Below are 24,044 nucleotides of genomic sequence, written 5' to 3' on the forward strand. Positions count from 1 at the left end.
TCCAAAAGATTAGAGGCGGTAATTATTTGAAGGGGGTTTGATAAAATGATGTGTGGCTGCGCCTAAAGTCACATGCGAACAACGTGCTCGTTGTCAGTTTAGGACCACACAAGGAGGGCTTTTAAAAAAAAGGGGCTAGTGGCTGGGATTACGTCTTGTGATGGGTCATCACAATATTAGTAAACTTTAACATTGAAATTGAATAATCCGGCATGACTAAATTAACGGTCACTGAAATTGTGATTATACGAACGATACAAAATTTCGGATCTTAAAATTATGCTTAGTAGCACATGCCGCAAAAAAATTTAATACTACTATTGATTTTTAATATAAGAGCTAGTTGACTAATTTGAATAAATTAAAAAAGTTTGTTAAGTTAGTTATTTGTAATCAATATGTGTTATCTTTTCTGAATGCCTTTACTAATAATATGTTTAATTATAACTACCATTTGGTGAAATCTTTAACATAAGGAACTACTACAAGGATTACCTTAAAGAACTAAATAACTACTATCTCCGGTTCTAATTATAAGGCCTCGTTTGTAATAATTATAAGGCCTCGTTTGTAATTTACAAACGAGGCCTTATAATTAGGACCAGAGATAATATAAAAAACAAAATGAATTAGAGTATTATATTTATAACCAAAATAAAAATCAAATTATCCCATGTAGTCACAATTACTTAACGTGAAGGTTATGCAATGCCAAGCATTTTGTGGGGGAGCATATTGATTTTGCAGTGGTAGGTGATGATTTGTTTTTTCCCCTTATTTTTCAAACTCTGTATATAATTCACGTGCCTTTTGTTTTTATTAGAATGGCAAGGAATCTAATCACGATGCTATTTCTCCTCTCTCTCCAACGCCTACACGTTTCATTAGGTAAAAAAACTAAACTTCCAATTTTTTCCCCCTAAATCATAGGTATCCTCCTACTTGAGGCACTGTCGGGCATTAAATGTGAATACTTCTTCCAGCAGGGATTTGAACTTTGGTTCGTCATGTTATAAGAGACTAGTCTATTCTGCTAGACCAAACTCCTGTGGGTTAAACTTTCAAATTTTCAATTCTCTGAAGTAAGTATTCATATGGAATGACAAGAGGGTTTTTTTTTTTTTTTGTTTTTTGCCAAATCACATAAATCTGATAAAGATAGGGTTCTCCTTTCATTTTAATGTTGGGTCAAGTCCATCATGCCATGAATGAACTTATGCTCTTGCTACCCATTTGGTTAACATTAAATTATCCAAAAATGAAAAGAGGAAGGAAAGCCCAGGTCATTGTTCAGGAGTTTTGGGCTGCACATAAGTCCATTCAATTGAACCAAGCGGGCTCCTGTCAGTATCCAATACTCTTCCGATCCTAATTATAAGACCCAATTGACTTATTTGAGGAGATTAAGGAAGTAAGTTAAGTTGGTTATTTATAATAAATGAGTGTTGTTATTCCTAAAATATTCTTACTAATTAAGTATATTGGCTAAAACTATCATTATTAGAAGGATTATCTTGGAAAAAAATGCATAAATATAAGAGAGAAAATGGATTGGGTCTTATAATTAGGACCAAATAAAAAGTCAAATTGGGTCTTATAATAAGGACCGGAGGAGTATTGTTTATCATTAGTCAATATTTTTCTTTCTGTTATGTATCAAAAAAAAAAAAAAACTTCTATCTGTTACGGGCCCAGGTTCTGAACGGCATATTTTATTGTTGATTTTGTTATATATAATCATTTATCTATCAATGTTGTTTATAGTTTAATTTTAGTTTCTATAATTTTGAATTGTAATTTTTTATATTTATACCTTTATAACAACTTAGTTTGAGTTAATGCTTTTAAATATGTGGACTCAAATTAAAATTTGTTAACAATCTACTGATAAAAACCTAAACTCATTTAAAACAGAGACAAAGATTAAGTTTTAGTTTTGGTCTTTATATTGTCATTAAACTCAAACCAAGCCCAAAAAAACAATATTGAAATGAGCATTACATTACAATAGGTGACAAATAAAAAATTACTAATATTAGTCGTTTATTAATCACTAACATTTTCCAAGATAAAGACAAAATTATTACAATTTTAAACCCAAGAAAAACTTAAGAGCGCAAATGTTCCTGAGCAAATTTTTGGGACAAACTTGTAATTTAACCCAGAGAAAACAATGGTAATCGGCAACGGGTTGTCGATGTGCAATTATATGCAAATCTGCACAGTTTGGTTGTCCTTGCTCCTTAGCAGAGGCTGCCCCCAGCGCCCCTCGCCTACGATAGCATTGCATACGATACCAGGGGAGCAAGACCTCGAACTACCCTTTTTCTTCTCCAATTTCTTATTGATCCTTCAATCTTCTTCAGCTGCCAGGAAATACACACACACATACGTATTTGCTCTAAGTGAGCATGGCTACCCAATCGGCGGCTCCTCCAGATACTTCCGACGATAAACTTCGAAACCCAGGTATGATTTTCTGTCTCTCGCCCTCTCTCTAAGCTAGTACTCTGGAAGGTCCTGAGTTGAATGATTTGACCAGCTGTTTAGGGGCTCAGAAACTGGGACAGAAGTCTGGTAAATAGTACATGATTTCATTCATATAATTGTTGTCTCATGCGTGTATTATGTCTTCAAGCTAAATTTTTAATGTTGATCTCAGTGCCAAATTTCCCGTTTTCTGATAATTCTTTTCTGCAAGAACTTTCATGTCTATCCAATTATACTTTAACGCTAAAAATAACTTCTTTTTGTTGTATTCTTCGCATATTTGGGTACCCATTGCCAACTTCTTTACAAGATAAAAGCATATTTTCCTTGTGATTTTCTTATCTTTATTGACTTTCTGATGGAAATTTCAACATCACATCGTTCATTAGCTGAATAGAGAATTTCAAGTCTTATTAGAACTTTTGGGAAGGAAATCATTTTAAAGACATGTTTAATTGGCATGATAAATCTAAAGCTTTAATTTATTCTGAAACATTTACATTGTATGTATGAAGGACAGCTGATTTTACTACCAATAGTATCATATGCCTTTCCTACAATGTTTTATTCCATTTTTGTCTTGCTGAATGTTGTCATATCTGATTGGATGTGCTGGCAGAATGTTTTGAATAAGATTTAGGTTATACCAACCGCAGTAAATGATAAAACTCGTTTGGTGGTTTTCTTTCTGTGGGTTTAGGTCCTGAAACGATGCAACCAAATGTTGATCAACCCCAAGAAGAGCCTGTAAAACAGAATTCAACATCACTATTTGTTAACTCACAACCTATGCGGGAAGAGCAAGTGCAGAATGCCGTGAAATTTCTATCACACCCAAAAGTTAGAGGCTCTCCTGTCATATACAGGAGATCATTTCTGGAGAAGAAGGGCCTTACGAAGGAGGAGATAGATGAAGCCTTTCGCCGTGTGCCGGTAAGCTAGTTATTTGGTCAGCTTACTCATTTTTCTACATTTTCTTTCACCTGAGCATGTATAACACAGCCAATTTATTTTCTTCTTTGGTTTGATCTTCTGTTTTAATTCTTGCTTTCCCTGCAAATCACAGGATTCGCCTCCAAATGTGATGACATCTGGTGAAAATAAAGGTGAAAGGTCTAATATTGAAGTAGCAGTTGGGCTTCTGTTTCTTTTCTTTCATTTCTTAGTTCAGCTAGATTGCCAGTGAAAGCATCCATTTTGTTTAACTAGGGCTGGACCGATTCTTGCATCACTTACCTTCCTACATGACATGTAAAATTCACAGATGGGCAGCTGAAGGGATCATCAAACGTTCAGCAACAAGCCCTGGCACAGAGTTTGCAGCAGGGTGCACCTACTTCTAGTACAACTGTTTCATATCCCAGATTTCGCTGGTCCCAAGTCATCATAGCAATTGGATTTCTTTCTGCTTCAGGTGTTGGAACAGCTTTACTAATAAAGGTATTTGTTGGAGACCTCTGTATAGCTAGTATCATAGGGCATAAAAGCATCTTGCATTGATCTGTTCACTTTTTTAGTGACTCATATCCTTTCGTGTATTTAATGTACTATTATATGCATAAATATTTTCTCTTTGGGTCTGAGCCTCCATTGCTATTTTATAGAGGTCATTTCTTCCTCGATTAAAATCTTGGATACGCAAGGTTGTATCAGAAGATGATGAAACATTGAAGAAAATAGTCTCAAAACAGTCGTTGGTAGAAGAAGCAGCGCTGGCTGCAAAAGCTGCTGCCACCGCAGCTGCGGACGTGGCAAAAGCAAGGCAGGAAATGCTGCTTTCACAAAATGAAGGTGGCTTTAATTCAACATAAATTAGGATAATTTTTTAGATTTGCTTGTCTGGTTCCACATTGATTATGACATCTTTGAGTTGTGATAGTGATTCTCTTTGCTTCTGCATCTGGTCTTATACTTTGCAGATAAAAGATACTTTGGAGAACTTGTGAGCCTTGCAGATCAGCAAGTACAAGAAATGAAGTTGTTGACTAATGAAATAAGAAGATTAGAAGGTACTCTTGGAACTGGGATTGCGTACTTCGTCTGTTAGGATGAGATGACCAATGCCACCTACAATATATGATTTAACAAGTAGTTTGGTTTTTAATTCATCAATTGCACTTGTGTTGGCATATCTGTCAGCAATGCACAAGTTTGTGTGATAGGAGAACTTGTGAATATAAATCTCATAGGGATTTTACCAAGCTCCGCACTAAAGTTTTTGCTTATCTGTTATTACTCTCTGGCCAAATTTTGGTCGCTTCCAGGCCAAGCTTTAGCACATTGATTTTATTGATTATCATCTGTTTCTGTTCTGCCAAAAAAACTAGTTTCTAGTGGAGCCACTCTTTTGGAGCAAGATGACCACCGAGTCACTCAAGCAAGTTCAAAGGTCAGAAATATATAGGCATATGTGGCTATTTTTTTAAGGATTTTTAGTGAAACTTAGGCATGCCTTCTCTTATCCTAGTTTGAGTTGCCTAAAATAAGTTGTGTTTTGACTGTAATATTTTTCCCCTATCATCTGGGCAGAGACTGATTGCAAATGGCAAGGTGGACTATAACATGCATTCAGGTTAGATACATTAATTAAAGTATAATTGTCTTTTTTCCCCCCCTTCAAACCAATGATTTTCTGAAATTTCACCTATCATGAAATTGTCATTTGCAGGGAGCTATTCATCAACACCTGCTTCTGCTAGACCATCTGCTGCACCTCATCCTAAGTCATATATGGAGGTAAGTCATTATGTTGTTTTTCCTTTTGTCTTTTTGTTTTTGCCTCCTTTTCTTTAAGGGGTAACATCCAAATGCGTGGCATTTTGAATCAATTAATTGAAGATAATAATAACTGTTTTGGTAATCTAAAATGAAATTTATGCTAAGTACTTTGGAATTGGGCTCTAGATTCAAGCTTCTTATTATTTTTTTCTTTTTTAATACTATGTATTTTTTTTACTCATGCTTTGGAAAATGATCAAGTCAACACTGCTAATTAGGCATGCAGGATTAGGTTATGCAACTAGCTCTGCAGACTGAGTTATTGAAAAGGTTTTGTATCTATACTAAAATGTTATTTCCAATATAAAGTTATACTCCTCCGGTCCTTATTATAAGACCCAATTTGACTTTTTATTTGGTCCTAATTATAAGACCCAATCCATTTTCTCTCTTATATTTATGCATTTTTTCCAAGATAATCCTTCTAGTAATGATAGTTTTAGCCAATATATTTAATTAGCAAGGATATTTTAGGAATAACAACACTTATTTATTATAAATAACCAACTTAACTTACTTCCTTAATCTCCTCAAATAAGTCAATTGGGTCTTATAATTAGGACCGGAGGAGTATCTTATATCTCAGATCAGCCTAATATATTGATATTGTATAGTGGGCCTACAATGCCACGTACCTTGATTAAATACACTAGTTGAAAACATTTTGAAAATTAAACCTTTGCAGGTTTGGTTCTCGGGAGTCATAACCATGTTTATTTGTTGTGAAATTTCAATGACTCTAGCATGGGCGTCAAATTTTAAATTGAGCCTTTTGGCTTCCCTTAGCCTCTCCCTAATTTTTTAATGTTTTAATTAAAACTTAGCTTAGGCTCTTTTTTACCTCCAATGAAAAATTCTTCTTCCTTTCGTTTTGGTACAAACATTGACCTCAGAATCCCAAGGTCAAGCCTTCTAGGGCTCACGATGGAGATCAAATTTGCCAGTAGGCTTATTGATTTAAGATGTGTTGTCCGTCATGTGAATTTTCCAAGGAAAGAATAAAATCTAATGCACTTTCGACATGCAAAGCTGCTCTGGTCGTTCTTGTCATCTATCAAGACTGTTGACTGTTGAGTACCTCAGCTCTGATAACTGCCTAAAATTTAGTAGCTCAACGATTAGTTGCTCTTTTTTTATTTTCATTTTTGATGTGAGAGATTTAATGGATATAGGTTGTAATTCTTTTAGTATGCAAAGTTTCCAATACTATTTTCGTTATATTTTGCAGATAATGGCCATGATCCAGAGAGGGGAGAAGCCTTCTAACATTAGAGTATATTATCTACCCTCTACACTGCATTAGTCTACTTGTGCATTAACTTTATTCTACCTCATTTCTGTATCATAGATTTAATACAATTAGTTGATTGAAGTAACATAGAATAAAATAAACGGGAATAGGGGTACTTAGAAAATGTGGTTAGTAATAGGGATTGTTAAATATTGGGTTTAGCATTTTTTTGCCGGTCATTGTTATTGTTTCTTCTTCTTCTTCTTCTTCTTTTTTCCCTTTTTAAAATAGTGCTGGTTTTGATGCAGGACATTGATGATCGGCCCCCCAATCCGAATCAACAACCTTCAAATCCTCGCATGGCACCTAGAGCCAAGGTTCCCCCCCCCCCTCCTCAAATATATTTATTTCTCAACATATTAGGTTTATGATTTTTTTAAAAGAAAATAACATTATTTTTACTTTTCGTAACGTAACGTGTCGGAACTTTACAATGGCTTATCTATGAAGAGTAATTATCTGAATAGCCATGGGCAGTATTTATGGTTTATAGCCTGGCAGAGGCAGTTTGATTGATGAGTGATGACCGTGTGAAGATAGTATATCTAATAATCGGACCATCAAGGATATTACTTTGGAAATTTCTCGATTGAATTAGTCATCACTCAGCAGTGATATTATGTTTTAATTGAAGATGAGACAGGATCGCCAGAGTAATGGTGAGGTTCTATGTATTTGATAAGAAAGGAGCCATGGGCAATGGAGCCATATTAAGGCAGCTTTTAATTAATCCCATAACATAATTCATGGGATCTCTTTGTTATGGAGTAGAAACCACGTAGAATTCTCAACGTTCCTTTCCAGCGGATAACTACACGTGAAACTGATCACTTGTCTCCACTCTTGTGCAGCCTTGGGAGGTTAGTCAGGTGCAGAGCACCCATACCCGAATGCTTCAATCTCAGGTCAATGGTGGAGACTTGAGTTCCAAGATTCAAGATGCCTCCATTGAAGTGAATGGAGACACTCCAGTTCCCTGGTGGCAAAGGAAAAATGTTAGAATCAGTCAGATGGATAGTGGCAATGAGCATGCCACAGCGCCTTACAGTGCTCCATCTAGTCAGCAGCAGCCAGTGAAACACACATGGGTTCCTCCTCAGCCGCCTCCCGTAGCAATGCCAGAGGCTGTTGAAGCCATTAGACGGCCCAAGTCAGTGGCTCAGAAGGAAGAGGTGCAAGATGATCAATCAGCAGCCCATTCTTCAGACATGTCTGGTGAGGTGCAAACCATCCCAATAACATCTGAACTTGAAGGCGCTACAGATGACAGCGGACTCAGCTCAATGCCCAACTCTGGTGCGTTACTGGCGGCTCAGGAAGTCAACTAATAAAGTCAGGTCAAGTTAGTTAATTAGCTTGTTTTATCATTGTGTGACATTGGGAACAGTAGTACTAGCTGTTGTTCAAAGTTCAGGATGAGCTTGAAAGAACCTTTGTTTTATAGTCATACTTAGTCTGAACTTTTGGCCAGTCATCAATGCAAGATACATACATATCTTCTTATGATAGAATAATATTGTAATTTTTAGCAAGCAATGATCAATGAGTGTTGTTGTACACTTGTAGTCTACGAAATCTTGAGCATTCCATTATGGATTTGTTTCCTTAAACTTTTACTGACACAAATTAATACAGCAACATCAAGAATGTGTGTGTAAAGAACATTACGTGGCAGCCATGCATGCTTCTTAGGTTGGTCATTCCTTGTTAACGCGAAGTCTACTATTTAGAATTTACCGTGGCTAAAAAGCTTGAAGAAAGGCAGGTTAGTTGGGGGTCAAATGTTTTTATAAGTTCTTAAACATCGGATTATAAGGTCTTGTTGACAAATAGTAGCTCGTCGTTGTCACTGTCCAACCGATCAAACATGCAGGCTTCTGCTCTGTGTGTGAAGCCTGCAGGCGTCTCAATTTGACTTTAATTTTATGCTCTTTCTTTTTAATTTGGTTTAGTAGAAAGGGTTAGTCCCTTACAATGTGAAAAACCAAAATTTGAATTCCTGTTAGGAGGGATGTTCACATTTAGAACCCGATAATACCTCGAATAGGGTTGTCTCCAATAAGAGAATACTTATGCTTTAACAAAAAAAGATAATGTTGCTACGTTCCCATGGCCTGTAGACATGCTGGGGCAAAGGAGTCAACTGGTAGTATGTGTGTGTGAGCATATCATGGAATAAATCACTAAATCAGTGTTGCTCTCTTGATGAAGTTAGAGACCAAACATAAAATAGAACAACCGGCAACATCAATGTTATCGAATTAGTTTCGGACTGGAATTCTAGCCACTTCAACATTTTAGTGAATCATAGAACGAATGGTTTTAGATGTATTGCCTCTGATCCTAAATATAAGAGTTAGTTAGCAATATTAAATATAAAATTTCAATCTACTTTGTCTCTTAAATTTAAAATGTATTTTAAAAAATATTCCTATTAATTATAAGGTATTTTTACGCAAGTGTAGTTTCAATGTACATGATTCAATAAGAATAATTTAAGGAAGTTAACACATACTTATTACGAATAACTAATTTAACTAATTTTTTTAATCTCTTTAAATATTATCTCTTATAAAGTTAGGAATTAGGGCTGGCCTCGCAGGGCTGGCGAACTTAAAATGGTTGGCCTTACAGGGTCGAAATTTAAAAAATACCTCAATTTACTAACCCCAACTCTTAAACTAACGGGCTTAGGGGCGATCTACATGCTTTTAGCCCGTTTAAGAAAAAAATTATTTTTTATATTTCTCATATTTTTATAAAAAAAAATAAAAATAAACCAATAAAATTATTAATAAAAAACATAAATATGAATACAATTAAGCTATAAATACAAAATATCATCATATATAAATATCTATCAACATCCAAGAACATCTAAAACATTCATTAACAAGATAACATCATAAAGTTTTATTTGTAGTGCAAATGTGCAATGAACAAATATTATCATTAATCTTTTGAGATTTCATCATCACTATAATCAATTACTCTTCTTCATAAGTATGCTTTTCTTTCGTTAAAAAAATATCAAGTTTTTCTTTTTTATAAGAATTTTACCTTTACATTTTGAAATCTAGCTATTATTTTATTTTAGTTTGAGAAATATTGTTATTGAAACTCATAAATTTCTAATTCAGATTATAGAATCACAAGTTATATAAGTATAAAAATACTCTCTTATCAAATATATATAGTTTAAAAATATTAATGCATATAATATAAATCAAATCATTATTAAAGTCCAAATTAACTCATTTTTTAAAAATTTAATTGGACAAATTATTGTCTAAAACTAAATAAATCAGACCATTCTGTGAAATTTAATTTTAAAATGATAATAATAACTAAATATTTGAAATATTATTAACAATGTAAAAAATTAATAATATTAGAATTGCACAAAAAATTTTAAAAAAATAAAAATAAATTATAAAAGGGCCTAAATGGGTCGGCCATCGGCCTTATAGGACCAGTCCTATAAAGCTTGTTTCTTATTTGAGGAAAAAAATTTTCTTGTCCTTTTGTAACTTTTGGGCTTAAAAAGGCTAGCCGACAAGCTCAGTCTGTTTTTCCGACTCTAATCTCTTATATCAAGGATTAGAGGTAGTATTTTTGTCTAAACTTTGTGGGTCACCTGTAGGCTTTTGCGCCGCCCCATGTTGATTTGGTTGCATGGACGTTCATACAGGCAAATGGTAAAGAAAGAAGGAAAGAAACTTCTGGGCAAAAGAGAGGAAAATGGGATTGAAACTTGAGATTCGAGTTCTGTGCCAGTTTATACGTTTCCAATGCTGATTGGGATAAGGAGTAAAGAAAGAACAAAAAAGGCCAAAGTCATGAACGTTGTCTGCCACCGCCATTGAAGACAAGTATTGAAGAAAGAGTATACCCCACTACAGTACATACAAGTGGGCCTCCAATGCTATCAGTAATTTCATGGCAGAAGGTTCTTGATATTCTTAATATTAATTTCATTTTGGGAATGATGTTTTGAAGAATTAATAATCTGATTTTGATTTAGTGCGAAAATAAAACAATGTCATTGTCAGATAATAGAATGAATGAAAATGACAAAAGAGAGAGAATAGCGTTGTCCAGTGCTGGCTTGCTATAATGGAGAGAAGGGGTGGGGACGAAGGAATGCATCTTTTGCGGTTACAGTATGGGATTAATTTATTTTCCGTCAAACACGTTATTAGCTGCTCTCTTTCTTAACCCCAATTAGCTTCTAACCTATCCTATTACTAATGCGGCTCTTTAGCTTCTAACCTATCCTATTACTAATACTGCTCTTTCACTTTGCAAATACCCGTCATATATCTTCCTGCTCTTTGGCGTGAGAAGGTCGGCAGAGAATTGATTGAATCACCTCAAATAAGTAGTCGTTACCGTCTTCATGATTTTTTTAAAGGTTAGTCTCCAATGTAAAATAAAAATATCAGTAATTTTTTTTTTTAATAAATACAGGATCCAAGGTGTCTTTTTGTGTTTTTAAATTAGAAAATTAGGAATAGATTGAGCTTAAAATCTGGCATCCTCTTCTACTTGGCTGCCATGCTGCAGAAAAATGGAAGATACTTGTTAAACCAGATTTAATTTTTGGAGGACCTTTTCAAGACTACAAGGTATATATGGACTGCATTAAATGGAACGTTAGAAGGGAAGTGGGACATGAATTCACTGAAAATGTTCCATGGGCAACTTGTTTTGGCTATACTTGCTAGGACATTTGGGTCTCAAGATGCAAGAATGTTTTTGACCCTTCTGAGCAGACTGTTCATGGGAACCGTTTGAATGGTTTGATTAGTTTGTATAGAACCTGTATGGATCTGAACTCTCATTCCTTGAAATAGAACATGTTCAAGCAAATGGCTCCCACCTAAAAAAGAATTTGTTAAATTGGGAACATTCATGGATCTGTTTTGGCAACATGGAAACTGTGGATGTGGAGGTGTAATTATAAATCACAAAGCTAAATTGTAAGGAGGGTTTGCTGCAAACTCCAAAACTTAAACCCTGCTGTTACAAAAACTAACCCATCAGATGATAAAATTAGGCCAACTTTCGCACAGGATTAGCAATGATTTTCGTAACTTTGATCAACCCCCACCTTCTTGTTTAAAGGAGGTTCACTCTTTGTACTCATTAGACTTGAATCTCTTTTGGTTTTGATTCATATAGTTTAAGTATTTATTCAGAAAATGACATTCCTACTTAGCCACACCTCCAAACATAGTGTGCTTCTATGTCTCAAATCTCCTTGTCTTCTCATCCACAAAATGCTGATTGGGAAATGGGAATGTTCATCTAAATTTCATGGAACTTTTCATTTATTCCATGGCGGACCAATCATCTTCATCCACATCCTCACGCATTGCCCTTGTACTATATCTTTTGCATTCATTTATTTTCGGGTTCCCTTGTAATTTGAATGTACATGCTTTGTTTCGTCACCAATCACTGTGTAATGTTAGAAACTTCCAGTTAATTGTAGGATTGACAAGCTTGTCATTAGCACTTGAAACGGAGAAAAGGAAGACGACACGCACCTTGACCCCGTGTTTTACGTTGAGTTTGTCTGGAATTTCTCAGATCATCATCAAGTCCTTTTTAATTCTTCTGCTTAACAGAAAGGTATTTAAAAAGTTCAAATTTAATTGACAAAACAAAACTCTTTCCAATTCCGGGCATATCTGGTCCTGTGTGTCAAGGACCAAAGTGAGCATTGGCGTGCTACTACTGAATGTAATACATATTTATCTAATTTGATTAGATTAAAAAAATTATGTAAGTTAGTTAATTATAATAAATATGATATATTTTTTTTAAAACACCATAGTCATCTTCTTTAATATCTTCTATTCCTCTCCTATTTGATTATAGTTGAGAAGGTATCAAATACTAAGAGAGGTAATTTAGAAATAAATAAATAAAAAAAAATCTTACATGTAGAATCAAAATTAATTTAATAATTAAGTCATATATTAAGGATTGAAAGAGTATGATTTTTCATGTGGAAATAATAATAATTCCATATGAATCTTGACACAAGTATTTAATTTAATTTCTTTCTTCTTTTTCATCCTAGCTTCTTCTTCCAAAAGCAAAAGTGTAGTGTGGGAATAATAATAATACCATATGAATGTTGACGCAAGCATCTAATTTAATCCCCCCAAAAAAAAAAAGCTTCTTCTTCCAAAAGCAAAAGGGTAGTGTGGGTCCCTTTCACTTTCAACTTTATGCCCAGTTTCTAGGGATTGTGGAAACTGGGATTGCTGGAAAATTCCACAAAGGACAAGACAAGGACACCTCAGAGTCATCGTTAATCCTAAAACGCAAAGACCAGATGGAGGAGACCAAGATTATGTAATGTTCTAGTGTAGGCCTAAGCCGAAGCAGCCCACATTGCTCTTTCCTGCTCTGCCTCTTTAATCCCCGCTCAATATTTAACAAAATTATGAATTTATTTGCTTGTGTTTTCATCCCTCTAATTTCACCATAACGCTTTAAACTTCTCAACAACACCAAGTGGAAGCATAAGCCCACTGATTTTTAAACATGTTTCTCCTCAAAGTCCACTATATTTTGTTTTTAGTGCTTCACGCCCCTTGCTCAGAATGCACTCTGGTATATAATATTATTTCTATATGAATTTAGTTCATTATTAATTAGAAGAATCAATAACTAAAGTCTAAATAGCCAAGTGCACTATAATATACACTATAATTGTTTGAGCATGTATATCTTAAATAAGACGGCAAAGAGCTCTATTCTTTAAATTATTTTTATATTATGATTTATGAAGATGCATTTTCATTTAGAATAAGGTTTGCGTGTATATTGTTTAATACATAACATTATTAGACAGGTAATCAAGGAAATTAAAATATTAAAGAAAATTATCTTTGTATTTTTCGCAAGTAATAAATGAAATTTGAATAATTTATATCTTACTTTTCATAATTCTATATCTCTTGGCTGCCTCGAGGCGTAGAAATAATGTGATGCGCTATCCACAGCGGGAAGTCATTTATCCACAAAAAATATGTTTCTACAAAATATTCTTCCAACTTTGTATATATTAGAATTGTCAACTCCTTAACATGTATTTTTAAAGTACTTCTGTTTATATGACAGCCAAATTTCAAACTGAAACGCCAACAAATTAATTCAAAATTTCGATGTAAAAGATGTAACAGCGTGAATCTAACCGACACAAACTAAATAATTATTAAAAAGGAAGAACATCAACTTTATCATTTAAGAAAGGAAAATAAGATTATTATTAAAGTCGCAAATTTGGCTCTTGAAATTTGAAAGATCGATGTAGGCTATTGTACTAAATTCTATATAGTATTGTCATTTTAAATCAAAGTCAAATAACTAAACCCAGATTCGTAAATCTTGTTCGGCACAAATTCATAGACATTTCTACCGAAGGCTATGCCGTGTGAGACCCACACGATCCCATCCCCACTGGAAATGCACATACATATCTACATGGAATATAATTGGGAAAGAAAAAACAAACATATATTACTTGGAATAAGAATTATATTCATCTAGGATATTAAATTTGTGGAAGAGAAAAAAGGATATGGGATTTGAATGCCACGTATGCATTTCCTGCATTTTAATTAAAATGTATTGAAACTGATGGAAAACTCATAAAAATATTAACATTATGTAATTCCAATTTAAGAATATATTTTTAATATATTGTATACTTCTGTATTCTTAACATTTATCTTATTATTGAATATGCACACACTTCTTAAACATTTTTAGATTTTAATTTGGATTAGTTACAAATTAAATTCCGAATGTCATGCGTTGGCGATGATGGTAATCGTTCTTAATTAGTCTCTGCATAGTTAGAGTATGCCTAGTGCATTTGCATACAATCTGACGCTGCCTATATGCTATTCAAGGTGCTATGTATCTTCTTTAAACACTTACATTAACCAAATGGGGACCCTATGAGCTATCATATAAAGTTTGAGAATTCCCATGGAATATATATATTTATTAAATATTAAATAAATACTGACAATTAATTGATATTGATTTCTATCTGCACTTTTTGATGGTCCACTAATTAAACTTTTGTTTTTTGGTTGCCGGAATTGGTTCCTTTCACTTTTCCTTTATGCAATTTTATATAGTAACTTCGATTTCGTTACCCATTAATTTTTATCCGCAGATTCAGAATTTGTCTGTGATGTATAGTATGGGGGGGGGGGGGAACAAGGGAAGAATCATTAAACTAAAATCATGCACATTTGGATCATCTCATCTCAATCTACACAGAATCCAACCTAATCGGTTCCTAGTTTAATTGGAAGAACGATGAAGCAGAAATAGGATACAATTTCTGAGCTTCAGAATGGATGCAAATTCCTACCAACTCCATTCACATTACTAAATATTCCAACCAGTTCTTGCCTATGAGGGAAGAACGACTTCTTCTTCGTTTGTTCACCTTCCTTTGTTGTACCCTTTTTCATGTGATCCGACGCTTGCTGTTTGCCGCCGGCGCCGGTGCCGGCGCCTGAGGTCGGCTTTGACACCTCGTGAGCCACTTTGCTGCTCCTCTTGCTTTGACTCACAAATACCATCGCTTCTTTCCTTCCACTTCCCTGGCTTCCGCTTCTGAGAAGCAGGTCCCTCAGCCCCCATCTCTTTGACGACGATCCCGTCGATGTGTTGTTCTTGTTCGTCCTTCCCGCCGATGCTGATTTCGGACTCCACACGCAATAGGTCTCCGGAGGGACGCCTCCGACGTCACTTTTATCAGCATCGGAGGCGGTAGACGAGCCCGACAAAGTTTCTCGCTCCTCGAACATGAGCTTCCTCAGAGGAGGTCGACGATGGCGTGGAGCCGGCACCGTTTCATTTGGTGCGGGAATTGAAGAAACGAAAGCGTCTGCGACAACAACTTCTTTCGGTGGAGCAAAGTGAGGGTGGTTGAACAGCAAATTGGTGTCGAAGATTGGGTACATGGGCTTGATCTGGCCATTGCTGAAAATATCATCGGCAGATACAGTGGAGGAGTTGGGGTCAGCACAAACCAAAGCGAACTCAAACTCGTCGTCGTTGTTTGGGTGTCGGTGGTTGAGAGCATCATCGTGAGATTGGGTACTACAATCAACAGATTCCCAAGAGTCAAAAAGCAGGTCGTCGTCGGAGGCGGAAAGAGGGTCGCTCCGAAACTCATTCAGAACTCTGGCGGCTATCTCAGCGAGTGTCTCAGAAGAGTAGCCATTGAAACTGGGAGAAGAAGCCGATAATTGATAAGCCATGGCTTCCGTCACCTGAACCTGTATCATAGACAACTCCTTTCTTGTCGGCCTCAAAATGCTCCAACTTGGCGTCCTTCGCTTTGCACAGACACAGATATTGATTGAAGTGAAGCCACACGAAAGGAAAATGGGGAAGACGGGATATATAGGAGAGCGCGAGACGCTGATATATTTCTTGGTATTTTCTTTCCTCTTTCTTGTCCTGTGATGGGATTTTGCATATATAATACAGTTATAAATGTTGTTGAACTATACTGGCTTTGTACGTATTTACTTATTCTCATTAAAAAAATACGGACTAAATAAATAAAATATGTGTGATCCATTAGAATCATTTCTTTATTGTGTCCTCCATTCAATACAAAATTATTTTAAATCTTAATTATTTTAATTATTGAAATAATGTTATTTTAATAATTAAAATAAGTAATAGTGGTAATGCCGATTTTAAGTGTAAGAGTCAATGGTGGAAAATTCTAACAAAAGAAAGAAGTAGTTCCTCATGTAAATAATTAAAATGGGTATTTAGAAAACATATAGTTGAAATCCTGGGTGCATATGTAATTAAGAATAAAATAAAAATCAGACCGGGGTAATTAAACAGAGAATGAGATAGGATTGGGTGAGGGAGGCGCAGAGTTTGGTAAGTGTGACTGCTATGGAAAAGGTGAAGGTTGGGTGATGTGAAAGAGTGTGATTGGGTGGACACGTAGAAGGAATGGAATGGAAGTTTGAAGGGATTTCATTTGAGACGGCAGAGGAAAAGACAGAGAGAGCGCGACGCGTGTCAGGTGATCCGACCCCTTCCTTCCAGAAGGCTAAGGAACGAAGGGAGTGGTGGGATTGCTTGCAGCAGTGATGCAGATTGATGGAGGCGTAGAGGCGGCCCAATCCCCTCAATTGATTAATGAAGCTGGGCCCCGCCTCCCTCTTTACTTCTCCTTCCAATTACATATGAATTAAAGTCTAGGGTCACAGTCTCAATGACTGTGTTTCCAGGTTCCATGATGCGGGATTCATTTTGACTTTGTGATAGCTCCCTACAAATATGAAATATTTAAAGAATAAGGCACCCAGGAGTTAAGTTTATTTTTGTTGGCAAAAAAAAAACATATTCCTGTGAATGTGATGATAATATTGTAGAAAAAGATAGAAAAGAACAGTAATATTATTATTACTAGTAGGATTAAGAATGGAAGGAGAGGAAGAGGTGGGTGATGGGTTATTAATGGGCATAATTGTGGGTGTGCCTATATGATAGGGTTAGAGTAAGGGCCGGTGTTTACCAGCAATGGAACCAGCAGACACAGCCATTACTCCAAGTTATTTTTTCAACGCATCTTTTTACTCCTTATTCATGTCATGTTTGACTTATAAAATCACCATTGCCACTTTTAATAAGTTCTAAATAAATTACCACTTCATTACGTGCTCATTTCATCCTATTTATAGGTTATTTTGACTTTTTTTTATATAGACTAAGAAAAATTTTAAACTTCATTAACTCTTATTTAAAATTTAACAATTTTTAACTTTATTTTTATTTAATATATATACCTCATGTCAAAAAGTTAATACTATAATAAATAAATGATAAAATTATACGTCCATCTAAAAAATTTCTCTCATTATCTCATAAATAAGACTAACAAATGTCTTCTCTTTTTATCTTATAAATAGAACCAGAATAATGTGTGTATATATACTCTATTTGGTTTTATTATAAGTTTCAAATAACCTATTCACGAATAATAATAATTAGTTAAAATTAGTTAAAAGCAATAAATATGTTAGAAATATATTTTTGTTTTTAAATATACTCTTATAATAAATGAGAAAAAAGATGAAAGAGAATGTGTGTAGAAATGTGATAAGAAAAAATATGACAACTGATAGAGAATAAATAGTTAAAGGTAAAGTTAAAAAAATGTATTAAATATTAAAATAAAGTCAAATTGAAGCTCATAAAACTGAATCACATTTTTCTTTAAATTTGAAGCTTATATATTGAACCAGAGGGAGTATTATATATATAAGTCACTTGGAGAAAAAAAAAAGTGTTCTTAAATATAAGTGACTTACAGGGCAATTAGTGAGTTTTTTCCTTCTAATTTTACCTCTGTTGAATTAATAAATGCGGAAAGCGATAAAATAAATAGGTAACGGTAAGAATCAACATCGTAAAATACATACTCACCCAAGTACGTAACGCGTAGGCTGGTCAAAAAAAGCACGTAACGCGTAGAGATAGATTAGTTTTTTTTTGGGGGGGGGATTAATTGGGAAAAAATTATCTAGGAACAATTATCATAAATCTTAAATAAATCTAATATTATAATTATTTTTAATCATTTAAATACTGAGCCAAAGGTAAAATTTCATTTTTATCTCTGTAAAATATCTATTTGAATAGACGTTAGGGTAAGAAAAGAGCAAGACGCTTTTAACTTTCAAAGATGAGTGAGATGGACAGAAAATAAATCAAACAGTAGGAGTTATATTGAGGCACAACACACATGTATGCATATAATTAGATTTTTTTTCAATTCTAATTATAGGGTAAGGTGTTATTTCAAGATCTTTTTCCAGTTCTAAATGTAAGACTCATTTTGTAGTGTAAAAATTTACATTATAAAATTAGTCTTGTATTTAGGATTGGAGGAGTATTTAGTATTTTTTATTCAATTTTGTCATTCACTAAAAAAATAATGAAAAATATAAGCACCGCTCCCCCCACTTTCACGCATAAGCAAACTTTAACCAAGTTTAATAAATAGTAGTCAAGGGGAGGCAATTTTAAAAATATGTCTTAAATGCATCTCATATTGTTGCTTTTGTTTATTAAAAAAAAACCATGTTCAAGATTTGCTTACATTTAAGAGGAAAAAAAAAACTCGGATGGAGTATATCACTATATCTTAGTTCAATGTTTTTAACTAAATAAGAAATATTTGGTCCTATAGAAATTCTGGACCAGAAGCAGTATAGCACTACAGTACTTTTATGAACACAACTTATTATTTATTTCTTAACAAAAATAGAGCTCTATAATGCTTTGAGATCGTTCTCTTTCTTCATCTCAAGAACACACTCACCACGGGTTTACGTATTTTGCTTTACGTCATTTAACTTAAAACGCTAAAATAAGATTGAGTCAATAATAAAACTTTAAAAACAAAAACAACGGACGTGTATATGATTAACTTGTGATACACGTAGCTTGAGCCCTGAGTATAATATAATATTCAATTGGGTAAATTTACAAAACACAAAAATAATAATATAAGTAGGTTTTGGGGGAAAGGGAACTTGAGGGAATGAACACTTCAATCAATGCATATACTGAGAACATTCTTTGTGGTCAAATAATAAAAGTATTTTTTTTAAAAAAAAATCTTTTTACATATTTATTGCTTTTAATAAATTTTAATTAATATTTTTACGTATGTAATTCGGTTATTTGTGTCATATATATATATATATGCATATCATATCCTTGTAAGAACATTGTCACGTCCTGATTAAACCAACTAATTAAATATAGTAAAAAATAATAATAACGTGTGTGTGGAATAAAAAAAGAAAGGGGGGGGGGGGGGAGCTGAATTGGCAATAAGTGAAAATAAAGAAGTTACTTAGGGGAGGGAGGGCGCCGCTTTCGTATGATAAGCCCTCAAAATGATGGAATGGATGCATTCAGATCAAATATGAAATGATCTCTCTAATCTCCATCAAACCATGAGATGTAAGCTTGGGGATTGGCCATTGCTCATTTAATTATTGTTGAATTTGTGGCTTCATCATTTTGATTCGGCTTGGCCGTTAAGCAATCGTCAACGTCCATCCTCCACCTTTTCCCCATCATAGCGCCACCTCTATCCCATCCCATTCATTCCCTCTCTTATTTATATTCCCCCACATTCTATTACTTAGGCTTCAAGTTGGCTTCTCCTCTCCAACGCCTCCCTCATTATTATTTTCTTCATATTTTACTATCATTGGCATTCCCATAATTTGGTAATTCCTTGCTCATCATTGCGTTTTCGTTGGTATTTGCGGGCTAAACTTGAGAAGCCCATGCGTTATTGGGCTTTATGTAACTCAGCCCAATAGCTGCAAACTCATAGTCATATCCAACCAACCATTGCGCGTATCTACTCAAGAGGGAAAAAAACCAGTACGCGTACAGAATGAAGGGATGGCATAAATTCGCTGACCAAGAACGAAAGCAACAGGATCAACATGTACAGTTGTGAACCATTCATTAAAGGCGTCGCTGTGCCAAACGTAGCCCTCAACTTGTTATCATTTAATAAAAAGAAAAGAAGAAAGCCGATAGACCCCAACTTACAAATGCTGTGTCATGCTGATACAGAAAGGAGAAAGGGCAATTCCTTCACGCCACCCAAATGCCAACTGCTCTGCTCCTAAGCTTAGGTATCACATTATTATTAGCAGTTTTTCATTAAAACTTCACCACCCTCCTATCCTATTGACTTCCTCTAAAGCCTAAACCGCCATATTGAAGGATCTTCTTCTTCTACCTACTGCCCCATTCTTTGACCTCCTTTGCTCCTGCAGGCTCTCCCCCGTTTTCTGCACAACAAAAGCCACGCGTTACTCTCATTTCACTCATATTTTATAAATATCAACTATTGACGCGCGTGACCCACAACGTTGGGAGCTCAAACTTGCTGCTTAAGGCAACTGTTTGCAACACACCATGCCTAAAATATCTAACTCCACCGACAAATGAACACATTTCGCCAAGGTCAGCGCAAATCCTATTGTTCTTAATTATACTTCGTACTCTTCATTAAGAAATATGTAAGATCAAAAGTGATAACCAAAATCATCTCACCGGTGTACCTTTTCTCTGAATGACTTGATGACTCCAATCAACAACTTGTCCCCTGCAACTTGTCTCACTTTTTGGATCAGATCGTGTCGTGAAATCTTGTTCGCCTGCAAAGCAGAGGAAGCTCGACCAATGAGGCTAGGAGCAAGTGAATGCCGTATTTTTAACTAAAGCAAAGCAAATGAATGCCTTGAATCCCATAGTTAATTCAGAACCACTTACTCTGTGATCTTTGTGGTGCTTTGATATCAAGGCAATATCAGCTGGAGGCAAAAACTTGGAAAGCACAGAAATTAGAGTTGGAAATGGCATCCATGGGGAAGACGGTCTTCTCGCGGGCTCCTCAGTCTTCACAGACCCTAAATATCGAGCATACAAACAAATTTATAAATACATCCATCTTCTTAAACACAAATAGTTCCCAAATACCACTCCGCCGACACGGATTTTCACTAACCTTGAGGAATTCTGAAACTTATAACATATTCCGGCAACACATGGGTGTTCATCCGACTACACCAGATCACGTACTTGGTAGGAGCCGAAAGATTGTCCACCCCGGAATCATACTCCTCAGCACTGGGATGGCATTGCTCAGAACCAGGATGCACAAGCTCTGTTCTCCCCAGAATTACACGACACAGTAACAAGTGACGTAGACCGTCTTTGTCAACAGCGCAGCTCTTCACACTACCCAGCAAACGCAAAATAACAAAAGATAGTATTTTAGCCTAAACACCCACACAACCAACAACGGTAATGAATGTTAAAAGAAATAATGAAAGAGGACAAGAAATTGCGTACCTGTCGAGAGGAGAATCATCTGGAGAAAGATAGAGTCCACAACCATAAAGCTTATTATTATTCTGTGATTTCCCACAATGACCAAAGCCGTGTGAAATGATCTCTCCCACCTCTTGCTTACCAGAAGTTCCATACCAAGCATACTTCAAATTGGCATTACCACTACGCCTCTTCTGCATTGCTTGCAGGTAAAGCCGAAACGATTGGACCCTGGCTTGTGACATAACGCTGGAACAAGCATTCCTATGAATAGCGACGACTTGGGTCTGTGCCCCAGGCAACCCCAAACTGAGAATGAACCTTCTCTGAATAAGGTCATGAACCCTGTCACCTTCTACGAGTCGTACAAACCCTCCATCGAACAAACTACGCTGCACGCAGGTACCTCCGGAAACACCACTTTCGCAATCGGAGACAGTGGAGTCTTCAATGCTTGCAGGCTCCCATACACCCGACTTCTTAATATTCATATCATTTGACCAATCTCCAGAATCTTGCTCACTTGCAGTGTCGTCGAATTTGAGCTTCTGTACAGACCCGTCGTGAGGAAAGATTGCTTGTTCCATGATAACAATATAACCAGAAGGAGGAGGAAAAAGATTCGACCGTATAGATGAAGCTACCTAGACTACGGAGTTAAGATACAACGATCAGATCAAAACCAAAATAGGAAGTATGTACAGAATAAACAATTGGAAGAATCATGAAGCCCATTAGAGATCCACGAACTGCTCGGAATAAAAGAATGCGAGAACTACAATCCCCCGCACGCCAAGAAATCAAAGAACTATAAGATATTCCGAAACTCAACAGGTTGAGACCTTAGACGGGGCAAAAAAGAATCGAACAGTGCAGTCCATAGTCAAAGAATCTTCAGCTGGCACTAGGACTTGCCCCCAAACAGTATTATAACCTACAAGAGGCGGTTACCCAGAACCCAGAATTAGAAACACAGAGAAGAGATCAAGATATGTTCTAGAACAACTGTAGTGTAATGAAAAAGATTACACTAAAAGGAAAATCGAGGGCCTAGTGGATAATTAGTTTCTGTGTATTCAATGACCTATCAGCTGGGACCGCCAAAAAGGGGGGGGGTGGTGTTGGAATTGCAATGGGCGGTGAAGAAGGTGCTTGCAGGCGCTCGTAGTTTTGAGGCCAGCGGATTCACAAGGTGGACTGGAGAGAGAATGGCGGTCCGCAGAGAGGAGAGATGAAGGCCGCAATTTCAAAAACGGGGAATTCAGAATTCTCAAAATACATGCTCGCAATTCTATATAAATACATTTGTCTGTCTAATCTTAAATTACTTAATTGACACGGTATCCCCATACGTGGTCGGTGACAACAAGCCATGCCTTTGAGGATAGAATTGGAAATTAAAATATTAAACACTGGTTGTATAAAATTTGGAAACCCTTTGATATTTTTTTTGGTGTATGTTTGCATCCCAAGAAAGTTTGAGTCAGCTGACTCTCCTTATTTTGATGACACTGAATCTGGCGGTGATTTGAGGCCCCCAACTTGAATTGATTTTTATTAAATAAATAACAAGCCCAAAATTATGATAACTTATGATATAGTATTTTCAATTATTTCTATTGAATAAATTAACATTTTCAATACTAATAATGCAGCTTCATTATTTTTTATGATAATATAGTTAAATATATTTATCTTGCGAAACATGTAAAAATAATTTTTAAAATAAAAATAAAACATAAGGATATTAGGGTATTTTTTTAAAAAAAGTCACTAAGTAAAGATTAACTGAATTTTAAGGATATTGACATGAATATTTATCCTTTTAATTACATTGTAAGTTTATTGTACTTTTTAATTTGTTAAATTTCTTTATTTTCCACAATTATTTGAAATTGATAGTGTCAGGGGAAAAAGTTTTTTTTATTTTATGAAACAACGAATAAACCAACATAAAATAATCAAAACACAAAAGTGAAAAAAATGAAGAAATATTTTCCGGAAAAGTATATAAAACTTAACATGAAAGTATAGGACTAAAAACTAGAATCCAACAAAGCTACAAGGCATAAATGAGACTTAAAACAAAAAAGATAAGGAATCACAAAAGATTCTTCTGAAGAAAAGAAAAGATTGGCATGAGTTGATGTGATATTAATAGTAATTATTAATGAGAAATCATGAAGATGGAGCACAGTAAATGGTCCATATATTTTTTGTTTCCAACTTTGACACGATGGTATATATTTTTATTTTTTTATTTCCAAAAAGTGAGGCTTTCATGTGGTAGAAGAAAGCCAAGAATGATACGATGCTTATGGACGAAGAGAAGAGGTCAAATTGCGATGCTGGCCTAATTACTTGATCCTCGGGTTTCCTCAATTCAAAAAGCTCTTTTCTTGTTCCTCGCACTCCATCTCGGACGCTCCCAAGAATTCCAGACTCGAACATTCCCTCCATATTCACTCTTCTCCTGCAGAATTAGCAGGCACTGGTAAACTTTTTCAACATATATCACTGACAGAAGGGTTTTAGCTGC

At 35.3% G+C, this 24,044-nt stretch overlaps 3 protein-coding genes across 5 annotated transcripts; 1 reads left to right on the plus strand and 2 right to left on the minus strand.

Moving 5' to 3' along the window:
* Nucleotides 1–2,247: 2,247 nt before the first annotated feature.
* LOC114727360 (peroxisomal membrane protein PEX14) lies at nucleotides 2,248–8,169 on the plus strand. Its single transcript, XM_028914063.1, has 12 exons — nucleotides 2,248–2,469; nucleotides 3,191–3,423; nucleotides 3,557–3,596; nucleotides 3,755–3,930; nucleotides 4,095–4,281; nucleotides 4,410–4,499; nucleotides 4,818–4,879; nucleotides 5,020–5,062; nucleotides 5,159–5,226; nucleotides 6,497–6,541; nucleotides 6,808–6,876; nucleotides 7,411–8,169. The coding sequence occupies exons 1-12, from the start codon at nucleotides 2,412–2,414 to the stop codon at nucleotides 7,885–7,887; spliced, it is 1,548 nt and encodes a 515-aa protein (XP_028769896.1). The 5' UTR covers nucleotides 2,248–2,411; the 3' UTR covers nucleotides 7,888–8,169.
* On the minus strand, nucleotides 6,756–22,722 carry LOC114727361 (probable inactive poly [ADP-ribose] polymerase SRO5). Of its 3 annotated transcripts, XM_028914066.1 has the most exons (6): nucleotides 21,527–22,722; nucleotides 21,180–21,412; nucleotides 20,945–21,081; nucleotides 20,726–20,829; nucleotides 20,396–20,460; nucleotides 6,756–6,771 (listed from the first exon to the last, which is right to left on the minus strand). In XM_028914066.1, the coding sequence occupies exons 1-5, from the start codon at nucleotides 22,090–22,092 to the stop codon at nucleotides 20,409–20,411; spliced, it is 1,092 nt and encodes a 363-aa protein (XP_028769899.1). In that variant the 5' UTR covers nucleotides 22,093–22,722; the 3' UTR covers nucleotides 6,756–6,771; nucleotides 20,396–20,408. The 3 variants fall into 3 exon arrangements, with proteins under 3 accessions (XP_028769899.1, XP_028769898.1, XP_028769897.1); XM_028914065.1 differs by lacking the exon at nucleotides 6,756–6,771 and having other exon boundaries at nucleotides 20,043–20,460; XM_028914064.1 differs by lacking the exon at nucleotides 6,756–6,771 and having other exon boundaries at nucleotides 20,043–20,460; nucleotides 20,734–20,829; nucleotides 21,527–22,720.
* Nucleotides 14,798–19,193, minus strand: LOC114727362 (uncharacterized). Its single transcript, XM_028914068.1, has 2 exons — nucleotides 19,188–19,193; nucleotides 14,798–15,937 (listed from the first exon to the last, which is right to left on the minus strand). Exon 2 carries the CDS (start codon nucleotides 15,889–15,891, stop codon nucleotides 14,944–14,946), a length of 948 nt encoding a protein of 315 aa, XP_028769901.1. The 5' UTR covers nucleotides 15,892–15,937; nucleotides 19,188–19,193; the 3' UTR covers nucleotides 14,798–14,943.
* Nucleotides 22,723–24,044: the final 1,322 nt, after the last annotated feature.

This window comes from Neltuma alba, unplaced genomic scaffold (genome assembly GCF_004799145.2).
Source record: "Neltuma alba isolate B1F8T4 unplaced genomic scaffold, ASM479914v2 tig00012467_pilon, whole genome shotgun sequence".
Taxonomy (NCBI): domain Eukaryota; kingdom Viridiplantae; phylum Streptophyta; class Magnoliopsida; order Fabales; family Fabaceae; genus Neltuma; species Neltuma alba.